General features: G+C 35.3%; 1 protein-coding gene across 1 annotated transcript in view; it reads right to left on the bottom strand.

Moving 5' to 3' along the window:
- LRP1B (LDL receptor related protein 1B) overlaps positions 1-20,708 on the bottom strand; it is a 2,131,860-nt gene that overhangs the window by 284,310 nt on the left and 1,826,842 nt on the right. Inside the window, exons 46-51 of the mRNA XM_066281034.1 lie at positions 20,456-20,584; positions 18,212-18,331; positions 5,445-5,558; positions 5,052-5,201; positions 2,899-3,021; positions 1,051-1,170 (exon numbers count right to left, since the gene is read on the bottom strand). Coding sequence (XP_066137131.1) covers positions 1,051-1,170; positions 2,899-3,021; positions 5,052-5,201; positions 5,445-5,558; positions 18,212-18,331; positions 20,456-20,584 — 756 coding nt within the window. The remainder of the gene's footprint in view (positions 1-1,050; positions 1,171-2,898; positions 3,022-5,051; positions 5,202-5,444; positions 5,559-18,211; positions 18,332-20,455; positions 20,585-20,708) is intronic.

Raw genomic sequence — 20,708 nt, 5'->3', positions numbered from 1 at the left:
CATTCAATTAATTCCACATAAATTGGTTGTCAAATGTTTGGATAATTTAAAAGCAATTACATTGGTTGTGTAGTTGATCTATACTAGTTAAATATAGATGCCAACACTATACCTCTAATTATACTAAGCTGAATTTGAAAGTACTTTTTAAAATAATACACAATAGGCCTGAATAGGTGGTGGCACTGTGGATAGAGTGTCGAACTGGGACACAGAGGACCCAGGTTCAGAACCCTGGGATGGCTGGGTTGAGCACAGGCTCACCAGCTTGAGCGCGGGGTTGGTTGTCCCTGGTGAACCCAAATGTCGCTGGTTTGAAGCCCAAGGCCGCTGACTTGAGCCAGAGATCACTGGCTTGAGCAAGGGGATCACTCGCTCTGCTATAGCTGCCAGTCAAAGCATACATGAGAAAACAATCAATGAACAACTAAGGTGCCACAATGGAGACTTGATGTTTCCCATCTCTCTCCCTTCTAGTCTGTCCCTGTCTTTCCCTCTCTTTGTCTCTCTTTCTCTCTGTCTCTGTCACAAAAAATAAAAATTCAAAAAATAATAAAATAAAATAATACACAATAACTTCCTTCTTTACTTTCCATTGATAATAATTCAATAATAATGATTATTATAATGCACACACACACATACTCACAACTAGCATGTATGATCATGTGGTATAAATCACTATAACACTTTGGAGGATAAGTTAACAATACATATTAAGAGCCATGGAAAATATTTGATCATTTGATCCAAATAATTCCAATTATTGAGATCTATTCGAAAAATCATTCAAGACTGAAATAAAATTTAAAACATACATTCATTGGGTCAATACTCAGAAAAAAAATCTAAGTTAAATAACAAATGTATATACAAAAAGAGAAGAATAATAGCTGTCATAAAAATAATAAAAGTGGCTACACAGAAATGTATATACACATTTAATGTTAACATAAAGTAGAAAACAAAGTTTTATATGTACTCTAAAATGATAGAGCATATGTATCGTGCACCTAAAAACTGAATGAGAACACAAAGGAAATAACTCACCACAAATGCTATCACTTTCATCTAGTCCATCCCCACAATCATCCTCTCCATCACAAATCCAGTGTTTAGATATACATTTTTGTGCAGAACAAGCAAATTGGTTCCAAGAACAAGAAGAATCTAGTAAACAAATAAGAATACTTGTTTTAGTTGTAAAAGAAAAAAAAAAGTCTGAGACTATCTTAGGAAAGATATGTGAGAGAAAATGTCCTTTAGACTTTACTAAAACCAAATCTTATATTAAAACAAGCCAAATCCTTCTTCTCTATAGCAGCACTGTAATATTTTGACAAGAGCTTGATTATTCCCTCTGAGTTTCCAGGTTATACAACATTGCTTCATCAACATAATTCTCACAGGTTTTAACTTTGAGCCAGTGCTTATGATGATACTCTCTTCAAAGTATATTCCAGGGTGTCAAAAAAACAAAACAAAACATGGTGTACATATCTAAAATAAATACTCTAGGTGTGTTCTATTTTAAAATATTTTTGAAAAATTGGAGAAAAATTTTCTTCTTAAGGTCACAATATGGTAGACTCGCCAGTATATATTTTAGTTTTTAAAATAAGGTGAGTAAGGGGGTTCCGCTTGGTGACAAGACATCAGCTTCATACTTGTACTTACTTATCACTTGATGTCTTTGTTTCTCTCCTTTGAGAAAACTTAAGGCTGACTAATACCATCCAAATTCATTGGCAGGGTGGCTGACATGTTTTTATCAACTTATGCATCTGTTGTAGTGTACTCCATTTATTTTCAGTGCTCTCCCCTACCCTCCGCCTATTCTTCCACTCAGCATTTTTATCATCATGAAAAATCCAAAAACAAAACCCTTCAAAATGACAGAATTCAAAATATAAATACATAAAAAATAAAATTTTATTTTGATGCTATAAATTATTTTTAAAGTTAGCATCTTATTTAAAACATTTATCAAAATGACCTGTGAAAAAAGAGACATTTAGAAAAACTGAAACCTGAAAACAATAAAATTAAAGAAGATACAACCATAACATGGCTTTCTCTCCAGAAATTCTAAATCGACATAAACTATTTCTAAAATTCTCTGTTAATTTTGTTCAGAGTCTGGCTCTAATGTAAAGATCTATAGCATCTTAATCAAACAAAATGTACCTTTATATTTTATGGTGACATTTACTTTAAGGGGAATTTGACATTTCACAAAAGATTCATTTTTAATCTTTTTTCCTTCTCTGCCTATTCACCACAGTGTATGTTATTTATGTTAAATTAAAATAGTGAATATATGCTTTGTTTTCCTATAGGAAATTTCTTAGGCAGGGAAATCACAAAATCTATGTATTTTATAAAATAAATTTTAAATATGTTTTTTTACCTTGCCAAGTGAAATGAAACGTACAAACACAAAATTTAAGAGATAGGTGGTGAAGGATAAAATCCAGGTTGAAGTAGACTATTTAAAACTCTCCATGCAATTAATAGAAACATTTAGGATAATAAATAGTCAATTATAGGTAAGAGGAATATAACAAATAGTGTGAGCTAAATTTTTATTTTTCATAGCAGAAAATAAATATATTAGCATATAAAGTTAATATGTCAGAAAATGAATGTATATCATTTAATAATGAAAATAACTAAGAAAAACAAAAAGTTAAAAGAAAAAGCTAGGATAGGTGATTTGTTATTCTTCAATTTAAGTTTTTATGTTCAATTTAATTTATACCATTTTGTATTATTTATTAAAAATAAAAATTGATGTTAAAAAATTAGCAATATTTTGTACAAAATACTGATGTAAAGAACATTAGTATATAAATAATAATATGGTTCATGAAATTAAAGCGAGATATAATGCCTCACCACAGTGTAATTCATCAAGTCCATCTTCACAATCTTTCTGACCATCACAAATCCAGGAATTCAAAATGCATCTTCCACTAGGACAACCAAAATAATTTTCTTCACATTTGTGTTTGTTTTGCACTGTGACAAAATATACAATGTAATGTCAAATAATTTTAGTAATCTTAGACTTTCGAAATATAGGTAGATAGCAAAACAATAATAATTCTTTTACTGGGAGGGAAAAGGAACTAGAAAACTTAAAACAGAACTGAGATGCTCTCTTTAAGAATTTCAAGATTATGAAAACCAAGAAAAACTCAAAACCTGGCACAGATTGGAAAAAATTAGAAACATATACTAATCAAATCCAATCTAGAAAGATGATACTAATGGAAAAAATGGTTATGCCCAAGTAATGTAGAGTTTCAGTAATAAAAATAAAATAATTTAATGAGTATAAAGTGAGCCTAATGAAAAATAATTATTTTAGTGCAAAATATTCTTAATTCCCGGTTTATAAAAATGAATAACATTATAAAAACATTAGTGGATCTTTGTTTAGAAAGCGTGGTTTTGGTACTATTAACTGTCCTACAGTTTGAGTAGGTTTTGATAAGATTTAAATAATTATTCTCTATTTTGGGAAAAAAAACAAGTTAAAATACAATCTCTAAAATTGTTATACAGAAACATGAGAACAAAAAATACTTGTATGTAAAATTATTTCACAAATTACATATATATTTCTCAGATTATGGAATATTGTTATAACCTCAAAGACTGAATATAAAATACTATTTATTTTTCTTTACAGTATGCCATTGGTCTCCTTGCACATTCAGGTTAACAGTCTTAGACTGACTGGCTCACAGTCAATCAGAAAGAAAACTTTATAGTCTATATGCCAGTCACTCTATAATGATTCACTGTGACTACAATTCCAAAAATTACCCCATTTTATTTTGTTAAATGTTTACTTTGAAAAACTCATTAAAGATGAAAATAACTTCTTAGAGAATTCACTAATAAATCTACTAGTGCTGAGTGCGTTTTCCATTTTACTTCCCCTTAGGATACTATTTAGATACACCATAACTTAAGATACCCAGACCTATCTATACGGGACGCCTGTCTATCTGTTTGCATGTCACATAAGTCTACATGAGCATCCTTTTCCTCCTCCCCCAACATTATCACAATTCTCTGTTAGTATTTCTATATCTCTTTTAAAAAATGATTCATAATTAAAAATAAAGTAAAAAAAACGTGAGCCACAGAATGTTACATATGTTGAACAACAACAAAAAAAAAAGACTGTTTTTTCCCAATTAAGTGATAGATTATAAACTATTAAGAACATCAGTTCTTTATAGTTGATTGTATGCATATGTAGGTGTTTTTATAAAGTAGTATGTAGAATATCCACAAATATACTTACTTAAAGTATTTAAAAAACATTTAATAATGTCATCTAAACATGGAAACAATGAGTGTAGCTGTAGGATAAGAAAATTAAAATAAGAGTATGAGAACACATTTGATAGTTTCCTATATAGCGTATCTATTTCTAGTTATAGACATTTATTATCTTTCTTTCCTGTACTATTGTATTTTTAATTTGTTTCTTCAGACAAAAAGAAATAGATGACCTTTTCATCAAAGGCATTCTCCTATGACACTTCCCAGGCCTTGTGTAGATAAATATGGTTAATAGTCAAATTAAACATACTTGTCTAAACTTGACCCAGTAATGATAACTACAATTTACACTATGTGAAAATATTATGCAAACTGCTTCAAACCGTCTGACATGACAACGCAGGCTATAGTAACAAGGAGTAGAGCCAGTGCGGAGAGGTATAGTCTATTTCTCTTTAGTCTATAGTTTTTTCTCCATATGTAATAGTTTTACAGAAACTTTATAGATAACACATCATTAATCACCAAATTTAAAAGGATTAATGGTGAACTAAAAGAGAAAATTTATCTAATTGCAGAACAGGTTTCTTGAGTATCATTTTATACTTCATTAAAAAGATCAAATGGCATGTTTAGAATATTTAAAGTTTAATATAAACCATTGCATATTAATAATAAAAATTAATAAGTTTAGTGTACACAACTAGCCTCTAAACCTTCAAGACAAAGCCTTTTTTTTCCAGAATTACCTGGGCATCTTAATTCATCTGAATAGTCTCCACAGTCATTAGACCCATCACATATCCAGGTTGGCAAAACACACAGTGAGGTAGAATTACATCTTATGAACCCTGTGGTTTTCACTCCAAGTTTATAGAAGTATGTACAGTCTGTATCATCTACAAAGAGGTAAACAGAAAAATGTATAATATCTCATAGGCAAAAATTATCAGCCTTCTATGTAGGCCATAGAGACAAGAAAAGTCAGCCTTATTTGAAGAAATAAATATATAATTATGCTACACAACAGGGTTAATTACATATCAATTCTGGATGTGGTTCAGTATAAACTAAAACAGTGTTCAATCTAACACCAAAAGTGTCCTTTGAATGAATGACAAAAGGGGAATGGGCTATCTTACTGCAGTTCTTTTCATCCGAAGCATCTGCACAATCTATGTTCTGGTTGCATCGTGCTGATCTGGGAATACATGTCCCATCCGCACAGCGAAACTCAACAGCGGCACAGGTTGAAACTAGAAAAACATGTAAATAAATTAATTGATAGATGAAATAGCAAAGAATTCCTTGTTTTAACATTTTGATTGTTTTCATTAAATTCATATAATTTTGTTTGATTTTGCTATTTTAACTCTAGAAAGTCAAACTTGATCTTTGGCCCTACGGCCCTTACCCCCAAGATTAGGTTGGAGGGCTCATAGGTCTTCTTCTGGCACATAATTCTTCTTTCTCTTGCAGTGTTTATAATACTACATTGCAACTGCCTGTTTATGTATCTGCTCCCTTACTAAATTTTACACTCCATGAAAATAGGAACTTTGCTTTGTTTGCCATGATAATACCAGTCCAAGACCAAGTCAACCTACAAAAAAAGTTGAATGTTCCTGAAAATTCTCTCCCAACTTCAAAGTACAAGGTTATGGTAGAGCAAATAAATGCCTGTTGAGAACATACAGGGAAATCCCAATCTGGTTGCTAAGAAGTAGAAATTCCTTGCTATGATAAAGAGACAGACAGACAAGACAGAGTCTGAGAGGGAGAAAACACTGAGCATTTCCATTAGTACCCACAAAGCACTCAGTACTGCTAGAAAGTCATCATGCTATATCACATTATTAACATTTGATATTGGAAATATAAATGTCTAATGTCAGGAAAAATAAATGTGGTATTACTTGTCTCTATGTTTGGAAAGTATGGCTTTCCAAGTCCCTGCTAGACTTACACAAAAATCAGTTTCAATATGCTACTGTCATTACATATACTTTGCAAGAACAGCTTATTCTTATTCATGAATTTCTTTCTACTTTGTTTACACATTCATTACCATATAATGGTTTCCAGCAATATGTTGTAAACAGATGCATAGCATGCTATCTGTTTTAGATTAACGTAGGTGAGATTTTTATTCCAAATTTAAATTTTCACAGGTTTATTATGCTAATGTACTACTTAAAGGGCTTTTCGATTATGCTACTTTTATCAGTGTTGATATTTTTAAAAGCTTTTTTTATAAATAAAAATTATATCAATTGTAAATGGCTAAAATGCTATCATAAAATATGCAAATTTTACTCAAGATTGTATGTCATTTGTATTTTATAATGCACTTTTATATTTAATTGTCTTGCAATTCTGTCATTACTTGTGTTTCAATGATGATTAGAATAAATTTCTTTTACAATTTGCAGTTACAATTTTTCCACTGTTTTCTTCAGTAAAAATAACATCCTATGTGAAACAAATAATGCTATCATGAGTAAATACAGATACTTCTCCAAACAGGAAAAAATAGATATTTTTCTTTTATGCTTAAAAAAGCAGTATCTCCTCCATATATCTTTCAATTATGTTTCACATTTAATATTTTTCAATGGAAACAGTAAATGAATTTTATAACAGAAGACAATCATGACAAACATTTACATTTTGTTTCTAACTTTGCTATTCATCAGCAGTCTCCTATTAAGAGGTTGTATTCCAAAAGATTCCTTATAATGCTTTTATTTGGAAGATAGTGGCAATATTCCTAGATAGGTATACAAAAGTTTATCTCATAATACACTTGAAGTTCTATCTTAGAGTTTAGGATGCCAAAAAGATCCCAATGGGGATAATCACAGTCTGTTTTGCCATTCCACTCCCTCCTACCTTCCACAGACAATCTCTGTGTGCATGATAGCAAATCAATCTGAGTAGGTCTGGTGGCAGAGTGAAGAGGCAAATTATGACTCGTGAACCTAGAGATGGCATTTCAGACAGTTAAGAGGACTGGAGATTCAGGGATTTCACAGCAAGGGCATTTCAAATATAGTGTAGGAGGCTCTTAGGTGGCAGTAAGAACAAAGAATGACTTTTAAGAAGAGGGATATGTAGAATAAGTACAACATAGTCTTGGACAGAATTTTGGGAAGACAAAGAAAATAAAGAGAGAAAATCTGCCTAGATGAAAAGAAACCACAATTCTAAAGTTGAGAAGATTGGTTAGTTAGGAGATAGTATTTAAAGACAGGCACAGGGAAATAGATAAAGTAAGGGGTCAGGAGGACTGAAGAAAGGTAACATCTTTGCAAGAGGACTTTAACTTCCTTTTTTCCAAAAAAAAATAAGCTTTCTTGATGAGGAGACCTAGGAGTGCATGAGATATGCAAATAAGAACAGAGTCCCTTTACCTGTAATCCTGCCTCTTCAGAGTCCACCACTTGATATAAGGTTTGGGAACAACCAGAGGGTTAAATAGGGTAATAAAATTAGACATATTAAGTGGTAGCAGAATTTCATAAGTAGCAGGGGTTAAAGAAGTTGTTGGTGTTAACATCTCTAGCATTTGTACGCTAGAAAGGCAGGTTCTGTGATGGAAAAAATTCATCAGAATTTCAGGAACTTTATTAAATAAATAAACAAATGCCTTTTCTTCCCAAACCCCTTCCACTCTGTTCTCTCAACTATATCCCTGTGTCATGCTGTTTTGGTTAGTCAGGTATTGAAATTTGCTTCACCCTTAGGGTAAATTTTAGAAAAGAAAGATACTGGAAACTCTAATTTGTCAAGTGAATACAAAAGCTTTCTGAAGATTTTTCCTCAAGCTAAAAGTCCTGAAAAAGGAGAAAGAGAAAAAAAAATAATGTAGTCCAGATAAACTTAAGCTAAATGAGAAATACTAGACCTTTTCCTCCAGATAGTCCAAAGAAAAAGTAAGCTGACAAAATGGGAGTGAAAACACTGCACTCACACCAAAATAACAATGAGATATTATTACAAAAAAGATCAGAGAGGTACTCTGAATCAAAAGGAGAAACAAGAGAGAAAGTAAAACCATTTATTGGCCAATAAACTTCCTTAATATCCCTATTTCACCCATTTGCTTTTCTCCATGTCAGTTAAAATATTGAATGAGCTAGATTAGGCATAAAATTGATTAGTCTTTCTGTGGTTCTAAGATACTTCTAAACAACCTAAGTCAATGTTTTCTCTTTCAGCACCCCTACCAAACCTGTGGCAAAGGTAAGGTGACCAGAGGCTGAGTATTAAATTTTCTGTTATATATTGTTGGGCAGATAAAATATATTATGCTTACTTGTTAAAGATGGCACTGCCCACGTGGAAGCCCATTGACCTGGTGATATTAATGTGTGTTGGGGGTGGGCTATGGGCAGGCAGGATCTTTGTAGCCTGGAGCTTGGTTTTAGGACTAAGCCTTCCCCACCCTTTTTGATATGGAGTGGTGCAATCTTATCATGCCTCAGATAGGTGACTTTGTATTAGAGACTTCCCTATTGTGTATATTGGATTAAAGGTTTTGATTTCTGCACTATAAAGTGGGGCAGACCAGGAGCTTGCTTGCTCTTGGTTCCTGAGATTACCATTAGATCAGAGAGCAGAGAAAGGCCATGTGGATGAGAGGAGAGAGGCAGCCAAGATGGCAGAGTGCTAAAGGAGAAGCCAATTAGTGCAGAGTTTGTGCAGAGAGAAGGAGATGGGGAACAAAGGAGAATGAGGCTAGTGAGCTAGAAACCTTTGATTCTAGGAAACTCAGATAAGTCAGTAGTTTGTGAGCACTGAATGAGTGGGTTTTGGAGCCCAGTGTGTGTTTTTACTTGCCCACCAGGTGCAAGCTAGGATTAAAGATAATGGCCCACCAGTTCGTGGCTCTGTTGTTTCATTACCATTTGTCTGAATCCAATGAAAACTGCATGAGCCAGGCAGCTGTGATGGTGGCCATGGCTACTGGTTAACATTTGGCATAGTCTGTGGCAGGATTTGATACAGATGAGTATGGAGCCACCACCACCTTTGAGCGGTGGAATACAGGACTGGCTGCTGTTATGGTTCCCAATGGCTGTTCTTTTGGGGGCTGTAGGCTGGATGACTTTTACAGCCATGTGTGAGGGAACTGAGAGCTCTGTGGAAGAGGCTGCTGGGACCTGCAAACTGAGTAGTGGAAGGAGCTGGAGCAAACATGGGAGAAAGAGATGCCAACCCTGGAGCTGAAGCAAGCACCAGAGGCGTCCGACCAAGTTCACAAGATTTGTTTGGAAATGGAGCTGATGATGGAGAAGAAATCACAGGTTCATGGGTTGCAGATTGCCCTGTACGTTGTGGAGAGCCAGCAGTGGCAGGAGGCCGCAGCTGAGGCTGAGGCTGAGGCCAGGTCTGGAGCTGCAAGGTCTGCGGAGCAGAAGGCGGCGGCAGCAGCCTGGGGCTTGAGACCAGCAGCGGGAGCTGGTGTTTTCAGTTCCTCTTTGGAGGATGAGGAGAATCAGGCTGGAGTTGCAATCTGCAGTCTCCAGAAGGTGAGAGCCCAGCAGCAAAGTGTACTTGCTATGCCCCTGGTAGGTCTGCGATTTGGGGACATAGGAGTGGACACCATCATGCTCTCCCAGAACAGAGATGGAAATGCTGACTGCCATTGCCATATGCTCCTCCTTGGGACAGTGTAAGACTTGCCAGGATGGCAGAAATGAGGGGGGTGGCTGAGGCCCCATGTGCATGGACTGATATCCTGGACTATGACCAGAGTGGGCACTGGCTCCTTTGTTGGATGGACTTACGGATTTTGGACAATGTGAAATACCCTGATGGGGGTGGGGGGTGGCTTTGCTGGAAGCGCTCCCCTGCTCCGGGAAGTATTTCCCATGGCTAGAAAAAAGGCCAAGGACATTTTTCACTTTTGGCAAAGTGCTCAGAGACTGGAGAAATGTACCTTTGTAATTTGTTGAAATTGTATGATTTGCCATGTTGTTGTAATTTGTGCAGTGTGCCTAATTTCCTTGCATAGGGATGCCGGTGGTCTAGATTGTGGGTAGTAAAGTGAGCATAGCAGTGGATTGTTGGGCAGATAAAATATATTATGCTCACTTTGTTAAAGATGGCACTGCCCACGTGGAAGCCGTTGCCCAGGTGATATTAATGTGTTTTGGGGGCATGCTGTGGGCAGGCAGGGTCCTTGTAGCCTGGACCTTGGTTTTAGGACTAAGCCTTTCCCACCCTTTTTGATGTGGGGTGGTGTAATCCCATCATGCCTCAGATAAGTGACTGTGTTTTAGAGACTTCCCTATTTTGTATATTGGATTAAAGGTTTGGATTTCTGCACTGTAAAGTGGGGCAGACCGGGGGCTTAGTCTCTCTTGGTTCCTGAGATTACCATTAGATCAGAGAGCAGAGAAAGGCCATGTGGAGGAGAGGAGAGAGGCAGCCAAGATGGCAGAGTGCTAAAGGAGAAGCCAGTTAGTGCAGAGTTTGTGCAGAGAGAAGGAGATGGGGAACAAAGGAGAATGAGGCTGGTGAGCTAGAAACCTTTGATTCTAGAAAACTCGAATAAGTCAGCAGCTTTGTGAGCACTGAATGAGTGGGTTTTGGAGCCCAGTGTGGGTTTTTACTTGCCTGCTGAGTGCAAGCTAGGATTAAAAATAATGGCCCACCAATTCGTGGCTCTGTTGTTTCATTACCGTTTATCCAAATCCAATGCAAACCTGCATGGGCCAGGCTGCAGTGATGGTGGCCGTGGCTACTGGCTTAATATATATCTTCTGTTTACTCTCAAGTTGCAGCTTGTGAAGCCAGTAGGCGTGGCCACCGTCACAGCCACCTGGCCCATTCAGGTTTGCATTAGATTTGGATAGACCATAATGAAACAGCAAAGCCAAGAAGTAGTGGGCCATCATCTTTATCCTAGCTCGCACCTGGCAGGCAAGTAAAAACACACACTGGGCTCCAAAACCCACTCATTCAGTGCTCACAAAGCTACTGACTTATTTGAGTTTTCCTAGGATTAAAAGTTTCTAGTTCACCAGTCTCATTCAGCTCTGTTCCTCATCTCCTTCTCCCTGTACAAACTGGCTTCTGCCTCAGCACTCCACCATCTTGGCTGCTTCTCTTGGCCTCCTCCATGTGGCCTTTATCTGCTCTCCTTTTTCTGCTCTCTCCTCTAATGCTAATCTCAGGAACCACAAGAGAGCAAGCTCTTGGTCTGCCCCACTTTATATTGTAGAAATCCAAACCTTTAATCCAATATACAAAATAGGGAAGTCTCTGATACAAAGTCACTTATCTGAGGCATAATGGGATTCCTCATGAGAGTGCACCACCTCACATCAAAAAGGGTGGGAAAGGCTTAGTCCTAAAACCAAGCCCCAGGCTACAAGGATCCTGCCTGCCCACAGCCCAACCTCAACACACATTAATATAATCACGCCCATCCCAAGCATAAAGGGCAACCAATACCATCACCTGGGTGACGGGCTTCCACGTGAGCAGCGCCATCTTTAACACAGTGAGCATAATATATTTTATTTGCCCAACACAGCTTTTATTTAATATTTTGCTAGCCCCAAGTGTGTACAAATCCAGAAGGAATGAGGATGTCTTCTCTAGGCATACACTTTTTTTCCCCCCTTAATTTGCTTTTTGTTATTTTCAAAGTATTTTTTTTTGTTTTTTTATGAACTTACTTAAAAACAAACACCAGTTCTTTCTGTTTTAGGTATCCTCAGAACTACTTACCTCTCCAGTCTCCCTAAAGGTGTTCAGGTGTGTTGGGCAGATAAAATGTATTATGCTCACTTTGTTAAAGATAACAGGAGGAGGCCGTTGCTCAGGTGATATTAATGTGTGTTGGGGTGGGCTAAAGGCAGGCAGAATCCTTTAGCCTGGGGCTTGGTTTTGGGATTAAGCCTTTCCTACCCTTTTTGATGTAGGGCGGTACAATCTTATCATGCCTCAGAGGGTGACTTTGTATTAGAGACTTCCCTGTTTTGTATATTGGATTAAGGGTTTGGATTTCTACACTATAAAATGGGGATGGAATGAGAGTTTGGCCTCTTGGTTCCTGGGATGATTAGCATGAGAGAGTAGAGCCAGCAGTTGAAGGAGGCCATGTGGAGGAGGCCAGGAGAAGCAGCTAAGATGGCGGAGTGCTGAGTGAGATGCCAGTTTGTGTAGAGTTTGTATCTGGGATAAGGAAGGAGATGGGGAACAGAGGAGAATAAGTCTGGTGAGCTAGAAACCTTTGATTCTAGGAAACTCGGATAAGTCAGTAGCTTTGTGAGCACTGGATGTAACTGGGTTTTGGAGCCCAGTGTGTATTTTTACTTGCCCACCGGGTGCAAGCTAGAATTAAAGGCTATGGCCCACCAGTTTTTGGCTCCATGGTTTCTTTACCGACTGTCCGAATCCAATGCGAACCTGCATGGGCCGGGCTGCTGTGATAGTGGCCCTGGCAGCCATGGCTGCTGGCTTTACAAGGTGGTTCAGGGAAGTCCATATGCTTCCCAATGGTAGTATTTATATTCATCTCACCAAGGAAGAAAAGAGAGACATCTTGTACCTCCTCAAATGTGTTCACAAACAACAGCTCTGATAAAGGGTTAATACCCAAAATATATAAAGAACTCACAAGGTCAGCAACATACAAGCAAACAATTCAATTAAAAAATGTGAATAGGACCTGAACAAACACTTCTCCCAAGAAGACATACAAACAAGAAAATATATAAGAAGATGCTCATCTTTGCTAGCTATTAAAGAAATGAAAATCAAAACTACAACTAAATATCACCTTATACCTGTTAGATTAGCTATTATCAACAAGACAAGTAATAACAAATGTTGGAGAGACTATAGAAAAAAAGGAACCCTCATTCACTGCTGGTGGGAATAAAACTAGTACAGCTATTATGGAAGAAAGAACTGTGGTTCCTTAAAAAAAAAAAAAAAAAAAAAAAAATAGAGCTACAAATTAACCCAGCAATCTCTCCTCTGAATATCTATCTGAAAAATTCAAAAACACTGGTACGTAAAGACACTTGCACCCCCATGTTCATTGCAGCATTATTCATGGTGGCCAAGACATGGAAATAATCAATGCATCCCTAAATAGAAAATTGGATAAAGAAGATGTGGCACATATATACAACAGAATACTACTCAGCTATAAGAAATGATTGTATATTGCCACTTATGACAACATGGATGGACCATGAGAACACTATACTAAGTGAAATAAGTAAATCAGAGAAAACTAAGATGATTTCACACACAGGTGGGATATAAAACTGAGACTCATGGACACAGATAAAGGTGAAGTGGTTACTAGGGGTAGAGGGTTGGGAGAAAGAAGTAAAGAAGGACTTTGGGTGATGGGCACACAACACAATCAAAAGTTCAAATGCTATAAGAGTTCACCTATGTACTCTTATTGATCAATGTTACCCCATTAAATTAAATTTCTATATTAAAAAAAACAGAAGAGGAGTACAGAGTGATAAACTTTCTGAATAACTCCTCAGGTCCCTCAGCTCCATGTCTAAAGCTCTCAGTAATAATAATAATAAAAATAGCTATCAAGGGACAGTAATGACATATTTATGAGAGTTTGGGGTATGGTTCTTCTTCCACAGTAGAAAAAACCAAACATAATTCCTATTAACATACATTTCACTCTGTAAATAAATTCTTTGTTTTATGGGGAAAAAGTAGTAATATTTAATGCTGTTAACATATGAGCTAAATAAATATAAATGTAATGGTACTTAAAATAATTTACAGATGATTACACTGTAACATGTCTCCATAGCTTATCAAAATTTCCTAGACTATATTGATTTTTATTGTAGTAATTTAATTTTTTATATTTTACTTTATTTACATTTAAAAAACAAGTGTGTCTATGTGAAGACACACAACAAAGCACTGTATCCCTTGTCTCATTGACTATAGAAACAGAGGTATAACTGGAAGACAGCACTTGGAAACATAACTCTTTTGCTATTCTCCCTGAGTCCTTATATGCTCTTTCCCTTCACTGACTTTTAGGTGCTAGAAGTGTGCTTTGGTAGACACACGTTTGAATTGTTGCTTTATAAGATAAACTGGCTTATGAAAAATAGACCCATGGAAAATTGTGCTCTATGCTGTAAAATGTACCCAACAAGGTCACCATATGAACAAACTTAACATGAGAGAAAAATCAAATCTAAAAGATGCAACTGTGTTAGGTTCTTTATTATCCAAAAAATATTCATTTATTTATTTTAAAGGGGCCAGTACATTTAGTTAAGTCTATTAATTTCTAGTAAGTAATAGTGTTTGAGTTTCCATAAGCATATTTATTTTCAAATGTTCTACATGATAGAGGAAGAACATCAATGAATAAGATATTGCTGTTGTTGTGTTTTAAGATATTCAGTTGTTATAATTATTCTCTATTATTATCACAAAAGGAAAGTTTTGACAGGAACACACAAATACAGTAGTAATTCTGTGCCCAAGAAGTAGATTGCTGAGATAGTAATAAACACAAAAATCAAGAATTTAGGCTTAAAAAAGAAAATCACATTTCACACTATTTTTATTGTTATTCAGTCACTAGTATGTATTGATGTCATTAGGCAGAATAAAATCTATCTGTATATATTGGAATATGTACTGCTTCAATCAACCACATAAGAATTTAATAAACACCTAATATGTACTAGAAGCTATATTTCATGCACCAAAACACATTGATTTATTTACCACTTTTGAAAGAAAAATCATTTTACAAGAAAACCCATAGCAACTTATTAAATTACCATGGTTCCTTTTATGAATTTTGTTTTAAAATCAACTTTTTGTATTTTTTGTCCTGTTTCTTCAATTCTAGCTTGATATTTTTACCTTTTATCCTAGCTTAATGTCTTTATTATATTCTTCTCTCCTGATTGTAAATAGCTGAACAAAAGCATTAACGGTCTCCTAGTTTCCTTCCTCCTTTTTTCCCGTGTTTATCCATTTCTCTGAACTTACTGCCAGTATTTTACAATAACTTACCATTTTTAATTTTTTATAGGTAATATAAAATGACAGTTGAATTCATTTGCAAGTGTACTTGGATCTTCCTAAACTACAGTGTCATCCTTAGATGGTAAACTGCTTAAAATGTTTGGCCAAAGTCATACTATCTAAAATGACAGTGTAACTTTTCAACCTTTTTCTGGCTACAAAATAATTTGTATATAGTCCTCCCTCTTTCTAAATTTTTCATAGTCTTCTTACAATATATGTGTTTCACAGTTTTCCTTTACCATTAATCTTTTCTTAAAAAGTAAAAGTATAGAGAGTCTGTATTCACTGTCTTCAATCCTTCTTCGCACACTTATGCCACAAGCTACATGGTCTGGCTTTTCCTTACCATTCCATTGAGTTTCTTCTCTTCAAGATAACCAAGAAGTTTTCTCTGGTTTGCCATTAGAGTGGGCACTCTAGTCTATGCCTGCATTGTTGACCTCTTTGTAACACCTTACAATGCTAGTTGACCCTACTTTCTTAAAAAATATAACATTTTATGAAAACTTGTATAAATTCTGAAGCCTACTTATCCTTTTTATATGTCTTCAATTTTTCATTTCAACCAACAATTCCAATGCACTCCGTTAAAACAATTACTTCATACATTCTCTGAGCTTTCTCTCATTAATGAGCCCCAAATCAGTAGTACATCTGGTCTAAATCTAATACCTGAACTTCACTTCTATATCTATTTACAGCCTTCCCTCACCATATCACGGTTCACTTTTCGTTGTCTCACTGTATCACAGATTTTTAAATTATCTATATCTAATTTTGTATCGTGAACTTTTCGCCATACTGTGAGAGTTTGCAATATAGAGGTATTTTTATATGTTTATTATCTTAATTATTTAGAAAGTGTTTAAGAGCATAGGAAGTAGGAAGTGTTTATAAGAGTGTGGGAAAGGTCAATAACAGTGTGGGAAATGTTTATGAGTGTGGGGAGGGTTTATAAAGCCTTAAAATATATATAAATAATAAAATAAATATAAGATCGCTACTTTGCAGATTTTTTCCTGTCGCGGGGGGTGGGGGGTTGAAATCTAAGCCCCACAATAGACGAGGGACCACTGTATATGCTTTTGAACAGCCTCACCATAATGTCTACATGTACTCCAAGCTCACACTGTAAATTATCCTATCTCTTCCCTGTCCCACACAAACAAAAGGTCCACAAAAATAAAATTTTAAAATTAACAAAAGCATATAATAATTTTACAACAGAAAAAAAATAACTCCACAAACCTCCTCTATTTCTTTCCATAGTTTCCTGTATACTACACAAGAACTGTCATGCTACCTTCTAAAATGCTGTTATTCTTCTTTTCGGCTGCTGTGATAGCCTCCTCTTTTACCTTTCCTATCTCAATATTATAGTTTTCAGTTACATAATTATAGTACTTCTTTCTTTTTCTTTTTTAATATAAATTTGAATCTATTAGGCCTGCTTCAAACCTTCATTGACTTTCTGGTAACTACAAAATAAAGTACAATTCCCTTAACATGGTACCTAAAAAAACACATCATGTCCTACCTTCTTCCTCTTACTTGCTTCAATTTTTGTTATCACACTCTAATATGCAACCTGGCTCTAACTAGAGCAAACTACTTGCAGTTTTCAATATTAATCACTCTACTCAAATTTCTCTTCTGTTTTAATCATTCCACTGTATTTATCATTTAAGACAGTTTAAATTTAATCTAGTCTATAAAAACTTACAAGACAAAAAAAAAGTTCAAATATGTACAATTATAGTGCCTTATACATCTTCATCTGTTTAGATGGCTATCTTTTACTTAAGAGTTTTAATTCCTTGAGGAGAGGCTCCCAATTTACTAATTTTATGTCTCAGTCCTTAATAAATAGTATGGTACCCAAAAATATGTGTTCAATAAATGGAAAGGTTTTTAAAGGGAAATTATTTTGAAAAGACTGGTTGCATCCAGATTTTATAAGACCTTAAATCTCAGACTAAAAAAACTTGTAATTAATTCTGCAAACATCAAACTTCATTTGTGTTTCTTTATCAGGGTAGTGATTTTAAAAAAAGACAAATGCTTACATAGCATTTGCTATATGCTGAGTTCTGTTTTAAGTGTATTTAATATTAATGTAGTCATTTAATGAAGTCACTATCTTCTCTTACAGTTTGGAAAACTGAGTCACAGAATAGTTAAGTATCGTATATGAAGTCACACAGTCAGTGTTGGGGCTGAGGTTCTGTCAAAAGAGGTCTAGCTTACTGATCTGTCCCAGTTGTCATTGTGGAAAAATGTTGACTGTATTAGCATTGCTAACAACATTAGGATTACTAGAAGTAGTAGAGGCCAGAGACTATTTAAAGGCCTACTCTGTTAATTCAGACTCAAAATAGAATGAAGGGGAAGATATTGCAAAGAATTGGAAGATTCATTGATGATTGAACATGTGGGTGATAAAATGTGGTGGGAAGAGAAATCAAGGGTAACACCAAGGTTTCCTGTCCAGTCACTAAGAAAATGATGAGCTCATGTGTGAAACAGAGAATGAGAAAATAAAGAGGAACATTTTAGAGCAGTAAACTCAGTATTAAATATTTTGGTAGAAATGTCCCATAAACAGGGAGGTAGAATTGAAGATGCAAGAAGTGACAAGTTTTAAAGTGAGCAAAGGACTAGAAACCAGAGAATACATATTTTTTTATTAACTCTAATAACTCTTATCCAACAGATAGCCCATCAATGTCAGTTAAGTGGTACACACCCAAAGAGCAAAATCATACGGCCCTAAGGAATCATCTTTGGTAATGTTCAAGAAACAATTAATATAATAATATCATAGGCTGATGTAACATATATTTACCTTTACATTCTAACTCATCAGAGTTGTCTCCACAGTTGTTTTCACCGTCACATAACTTGCCATGAGGTACGCAACGACGATTGTAGCAGGACTTGAAACCTCTTCGACAACTTCTGTTTTCTTATAAATAAAAATAGAAATGTGTACTTGAAAGCCTTATAAAATTTTTTTTTACAAGAAGAAAATCACTAATCTCATTCATAAGCACTGGATTATGGATCTATAAAACACATGCTGAGGCCCTGGCCGGTTGGCTCAGTGGTAGAGCGTCAGCCTGGTGTGCAGAAGTCCTGGGTTCGATTCCCGGCCAGGGCACACAGGAGAAGCACCCATCTGCTTCTCCACCCCTTCCCCTCTCCTTCCTCTCTGTCTCTCTCTTTCCCTCCCGCAGCCAAGGCTCCATTGGAGCAAAGATGGCCCGGGCGCTGGGGATGGCTCTGTTGCCTCTGCCTCAGGCGCTGGAGTGGCTCTGGTCACAACAGAGCGACACTCCGGAGGGGCAGAACATCGCCCCCTGGTGGGCGTGCCGGGTGGATCCCGGTCGGGCGCATGCGGGAGTCTGTCTGACTGTCTCTCCCCGTTTCCAGCTTCAGAAAAATACAAAAAAAATGTAAATAAAAAAACAAACAAACAAAAGAAAAACACATGCTGAGCAGTTCCGAAGATCTGGATTAGAATATGCACCCATTATCAAGTAGTTCATTCACTAAAGACCCTTTTTGATGAAGTATTTTCACTTCAGTGATTCAGATTTGAAGACCTCTTCAAATTATAGCCTCATTATATATAGTTTCTGGCATTCAGTTCGCAGAGGAATAAACAAATATCACATATTCTGAAGAAATAAATCTTGCCCTTTACAGTAATAAAGACACTCGGACTCTTGTCTCTTATCTCTTTTATATCTTGCAAGAATTTTATAACAAGAAACAAAAAGTAACACGACATATATTCCTGAATCTGAATCTAAACGACCTAAATATCTATAAATTTCTCTTAAAAATCATCTAAAACTGTCTACCAGGATATTCTAAGAAGAATAAGTGCCTTCTGGATGTTATTTACCTTAATGGGAGTCTCCTGACATTTTATGATTTGAGGAAGAAGACACCACTTACATTAATAATTACTTTCATTCACTGCATACTAATTTTGTGCCAGGCTCTATATTGAGTACACGTAAATATACATTTGTTTATTTAATGTTCTCTAGCACCGTTAGAGCTAAGTTTGTTTTGAAGTGGGAACCTAAAATATAGAGAAGGAAGTACACATGCTCACACTGGTCACTAGGATGTTTGAGAGCAAAAAATTAATCTCAGGTATGATTCCAAATTTTTGAATTTATATCTGGTATTGTTAAACTATATAGCATGCAGGCCAAACTATATACTCTGTTTTCATATAACTCTGAAGCTAAGATTTTTTTTTTCAAAAGATTGAAAAATAAAAAATAAAAAATAGAGGATACGTAACAGAGCGCAGATGTGCTCCACAAAAACAAAAATACTTTTTAGCTGGCCCTTAAAAAAAGTTTGCCAATTTCTGCTCACATAAATAGAATTGGCTTCCAAGAATTTAAAGATAGTGTAAAAATACATTCTCAAGTTAATTCATAATAAATGCAAACTTGTGAGCTGATTAATGTTCTATTTTATATGCTTTAATATTTTCAGAGTGTATAAGATATAGCGTTCATTCAAGTAAATATGTCATTTGAGGCAAATTTCCTAAGATTTTAGTTACAGATCAATATGAACAAATACATTTGACTTTTATTTTAACTGAGGGTATGCTATTTTACAATGTAAAAATGCAAGAACTGCCTATGAATTCTTCAAGCCCATCTTTCACTTGTCTTAACTTTCATTGACTATTTAGATATAATTACTACCAGACAATAGAAGAAAGAAAAAAAGTGGAACCAAATATAGTAATTCCAGATATGAATTCCTGAATTTTAGAAAGCATACAATACCAATACTATTATACTGTACCACAATAATAAATCAGATCAATTTAGAAATAATCTAAGTCAATTTTACAAGAACTCTTTTTGATTGCATAGGCACAAATTTCCAGGAAAAACATTGTTGCAATGAAAACAAATATCAGTTGCTTACTAAAGTCAAAAAGCCAATCTGTTCTTCCCAATGAAGAAAATCAAATGAAAAAAAAAAACAAAACTATAAAATCATTTCTAAACTTCTCTTTGAAGGAACAAATCACAAAATGGACACTTACCGCAGTAGAGCAGTTTTTCATCAGATTTATCCTTACAGTGAGGAACGCCATCACAGGTGAGCTGGTAGTCAATGCACTCTCCATTTCCACATTCAAACTCTGAATATATGTTGCAGGAGGAATTTTTCACTGAAAGGAAAAAGTCAAGATGTTTAATGTAATAACAAATGTTTTTTTGATGCTATATTAATTGTTTTCCTTAATTGTAATTATAAAAATAAACTAAAATTGATCTTAATATAAAATTATGGTA

This window comes from Saccopteryx bilineata, chromosome 5, assembly GCF_036850765.1.
Source record: "Saccopteryx bilineata isolate mSacBil1 chromosome 5, mSacBil1_pri_phased_curated, whole genome shotgun sequence".
Classification (NCBI taxonomy): domain Eukaryota; kingdom Metazoa; phylum Chordata; class Mammalia; order Chiroptera; family Emballonuridae; genus Saccopteryx; species Saccopteryx bilineata.
This window is presented reverse-complemented; position numbering and strand designations above follow the sequence as displayed.